This window comes from Charadrius vociferus, unplaced genomic scaffold (assembly GCF_000708025.1).
Source record: "Charadrius vociferus isolate BGI_N301 unplaced genomic scaffold, ASM70802v2 scaffold423, whole genome shotgun sequence".
Classification (NCBI taxonomy): Eukaryota; Metazoa; Chordata; class Aves; order Charadriiformes; family Charadriidae; genus Charadrius; species Charadrius vociferus.
In genome coordinates this window covers 2,105,561-2,109,502 of record NW_009648149.1, presented here as the reverse complement: position 1 = coordinate 2,109,502, position 3,942 = coordinate 2,105,561, and the positions used below count along the sequence as shown (strand labels likewise).

Genomic DNA, 3,942 nt, shown 5'->3' with positions numbered 1-3,942 from the left:
TAAATTAATTTGGTCTTCAGTAGGCCCTTTCAAGATTTATCTGTTAGAGGTTTTTTAAAACATAGATGGGGAAAAAAATAGAGTTTGTGTTCAAATGACATCCCGTTTTGGCCAGGCAGGGCGGGGATGAGGAGGGAAGGCAGTTTCCCAGGCGGGCTGCCGGCACCGGCACACCCTTGCTGCGGGATGCTGTCAGGGTATCTCTCGCAGCTGTGCCCAGCGTTTGGGCTGCATGGGCAAAACCAGAGAAGTATGCTGCTTAAACTTATCATTTTGAAGCCATGCGCACCCGCAGGTAAGACCCATCTGCCTTCTCCTTTTAACACGATCACAGGGCCTGGGGTAGTTGTTCAGTGCCCAGTCGTAAAAATTGGTCAGCTCTTGCACGGGTGATTATTTTCCCACCGAGCCCCTGCCAAGACTTTGCCGCGCTGCCCACGCCACCACAAGTTGTACTTATGGTTGTTTACCTAATTGTGGATGAATCAAAACCATTTGGCGATGACACTCTCTGTTGAACCGCAGTGGCAGAGATTCCTGCAGCAGGAGTGTCACGTAGAGTCACCGCTTCGCTTTCTCCCAGCAGGAGCATTTATAAATGGCTGGACTGCAATGGGAAGGTGACATATTTTCAAATGACCTAAGAGAGAGTCAAACATCTTTTACGAAAAGCTTTCAGCCCTCCTCAGACCTCTCCCTCGGTTCCCCCTCTCTTTCGGCAGCGGTGCGGTTTCTGTGCCCACCGGGCACATGGTGCAGTTCTGCCTGGCAGGGGAATCCTGCTCCATTTCACCCTTTCTTTTTTGTAAATACAGCCCATGGGTCTGTTACCCAAACACCCAACAGCTACTTGAGAAAGCCACTTCAATACACTGAATATGGAGTGATTTTTTTTTTCCCTACCCTTTTGTCGGTTTTATGTGAAAATGTCTCAGTTAAATCCTTAATTTTTAAGCTTACCATGACCAAAATATGTAACATAATCACATTGTACTTCCCCAGTAAGAAATTACTGTTTCAAAGATTTAATTTCATAGCCAGAATTCTTCTTTTCTTCTTTTTCTCACAATTTCCCAAGGAAGATAATTCTTGCAGAGCCAGGGAGTTTTTATGATCATCACTATTTTAATTCTTGTTTCACTGTAAGGCTAGAAAAAGACCTGCAGAAATACCCCTCACCTCCTGCGTGACCTCCCCATCACCTTAGGAGGGACTGCACATAATGCTGCTGACAACTGGTCTTAAAATCCCAAGCGTTAGCGTGGCGATGCTCTTCAAAGGTTTGCACACAAGCAGGACTTCACTACAGGCCAAGCAGTATGGGATAAAACACGCCGGGTTTTAGCGAGGCCTTCAGAATATCTTATTCCTCCGTTAGAAATCTCTCTCTTTCTGGACAGGGGGCGAATTGCTGCAGACACGCCATCCTGCTGTTGGGTTCGTAATCCACGCAGGAGGGGTTTTCCACTCCCAAACGCTCTAAGGTTGATAAAAATCACCCGGTTGCTTTGACGGCATAAAACATACGGAGACGTTAGTCGTGGTCTGAGAGAGGAATCGAGTCGGGTTGTGGATTGAAGCTCCGGTCCTGCAGCCACGGGCTGGTGGGCAGAGGGCTCAGGGCGCAGGAGAACCTCGCCGTGATACCTCTGAACCCAGAGGAAGCCCCAGAAGTGAATCGGATTTCCCGGGGTATCGCCCTGTATCATTTTACGAACTCCCTCATGTATAAAATGTTTATAAATATTTGTGGATTAAGATACACAGGTCTATTTTTAAGATTTAAGTTAAATAAGTTAATTAATGGCTGGCCTTTTCTGCCTAAACGTGCAATGAGATATATTATACCTTTAGTCTACGATGGCCTAGGTACTGCTTAGTCTGTGATGAAAACTTTGCTGCTTACCTACTGTTCTCAGAGAAAAAAAACTGTAAAAGACGTACAGGTTTGTTGCACACGGACTATCGCAGCAGAGCTTTGTATTTGACCACTGGTAATATGAATGTGTTGTATTGACTTGTTGAAGATAATCATGAAACAACATATTTTAAATGTTACTTGCCTTATAGATTAGAATACGACTATGTGGATATCATTTTTGTAAATAATGTTTTTTATAAATGTCTTTCCTCCATTCTCCCCGTCACCCATTTCACAAAATCTTGAATATGCAATTATTTACCATGCATACTGTTGCAACAAATAAATCCCCATGTCAGAACAAAGTTTATTAATTCTATACATAAGAACCACATCAAATACCCGATTGAGTTGCAATTTAAATGTGATTTTTTTTTTTCCTTGAAAATAAACCATAAAACACTACTTTTTCTGAGTGAGCTTTGCTTGCACGTGCAGGAGCACCCGGAGGAGCCAGGCGGAGGTGTCAGGGGCTGCCACGTCCCCAGCCCAAAACATCGTTGCTGCTGGAGCTATGTGCAGCTTCCCCGCCTGGGGACAGGTCAGGGTTGGCATGTGGGGACATGAGGAGACCCACGGGGACTTGTGGAGCTTGAGGAGGGTGCATGGGGGCTGTGGGGACATGAGGGACCGTGGCTGTGTTGTCCCTAAATAAGGGTTCTTCACCCGGCGTGCAAGAGCCAATAAATGCACCGAGTCGAGGTATTTGTTTTTATTTCAATTCTGCAGAATCGGGTGCCAGGCATTTAACAACAGCCAGCACACCACAGCTTTCAAACCGCCCAATATTTATAACGATAAAATACAGCTGATTGGTTAATAACGATTCCTTCTCCAGTCCTAACTACACACATGCATCTAAGCTCAGATTTAAAACATTGAGGGAGGTTACCTGATTAGCATACTCATTATTCACACAGGAGTGTGTATTTTAGCATTATAATTACCCAAGGTTGGTTTGGGATACCCTCTTGGCTCCACTTTGGTCCAGAAGTTACATTTTTTGCTATCTGACGCCTAAGTGAGCAACTGCAAAAGAACAGCTAAGACACGCTGTTTCGTTCATATCCTGTTCAAGGTGAGGTACCTTCTGTGATGTCTCAACCATGGCCCAACAGAAACTTTGTGATAACCTTTTAGCTTTGTTCTTTAGACACCAGCTGTGGGTGCTTGTGGGGGTTGAGGGGACCCATGGGAGGCCATGGGGACACATCAGAGCTGCAGGGACATGTGGGGGCTATAGGGACCTGTGGGGTCCAAAGGGATCATGGGGACCTGTTGGGGCTATAGGCACAGGTGGGGACCTGTGGAGGTCATAGGGACACATGGGGGGATGTAGGTACATGTGGGAAATCATGGTGACATGTGGGAGCTGTGGGGACCCATGGGGACTGTAAGGACACATGGGGACCTCTGGGGTCCATAGGGACCCACAGGGGTCACGGGGACCTGCGTGGGCTATAGGGACATGTGGGAACCTGTGGAGGCCATAGAGACAGATGGGGGCTGTAGGCACAAGTGGTGGCCAAGGGGACCCACGTGGGCTATAGGGACCTGTGGGGGCTGTAGGCACACGTGGGGACCTGTGGGGTCCACGGGGACCTGTGGGGGCCCTGGGGACCCGCAGGGGCCATGGAGACATGTGGGGGCTGTGCAAACCCGTGGGGAACCTGTGGAGGTTGCAGGGACCGTCAGGAGCCATGAGGACATAAGGGAGCTGTGGGGACACGTGGGGACTGTGGGGACGCATAGGAGCCACAAGGGCACACAGGGAGCTGTAAGGACATGTGGGAACCTATGGAGGCCATGGGGATGTGTGAAGACACATGGGGGGCCTGCAGGGACTTGCAGGGACCCGTGAAGGCAGTGAGGACATGTGGGGAGCTGTGGAAGCCATGGGGACACCTGGGGCCTTTAGACATACGTGGCGACCTGTGGAGGCTGTGGGAACCCGTGGAAGCTGTAGGGACATATAGAGGTTGTAGGGACATGCACGGAGCTGTGGGGACCTGTGGGGGTTA

At 48.6% G+C, this 3,942-nt stretch overlaps 1 protein-coding gene across 1 annotated transcript in view; it reads left to right on the top strand.

The window, feature by feature from the left end:
- The first annotated feature begins 3,389 nt into the window (after nucleotides 1–3,389).
- The window catches only part of TCTEX1D1 (Tctex1 domain containing 1), a 2,051-nt gene continuing 1,498 nt past the window's right edge, over nucleotides 3,390–3,942 (top strand). The window contains exon 1 of the mRNA XM_009884002.1: nucleotides 3,390–3,429. Within this exon, the coding sequence (XP_009882304.1) occupies nucleotides 3,390–3,429 (40 nt within the window). The remainder of the gene's footprint in view (nucleotides 3,430–3,942) is intronic.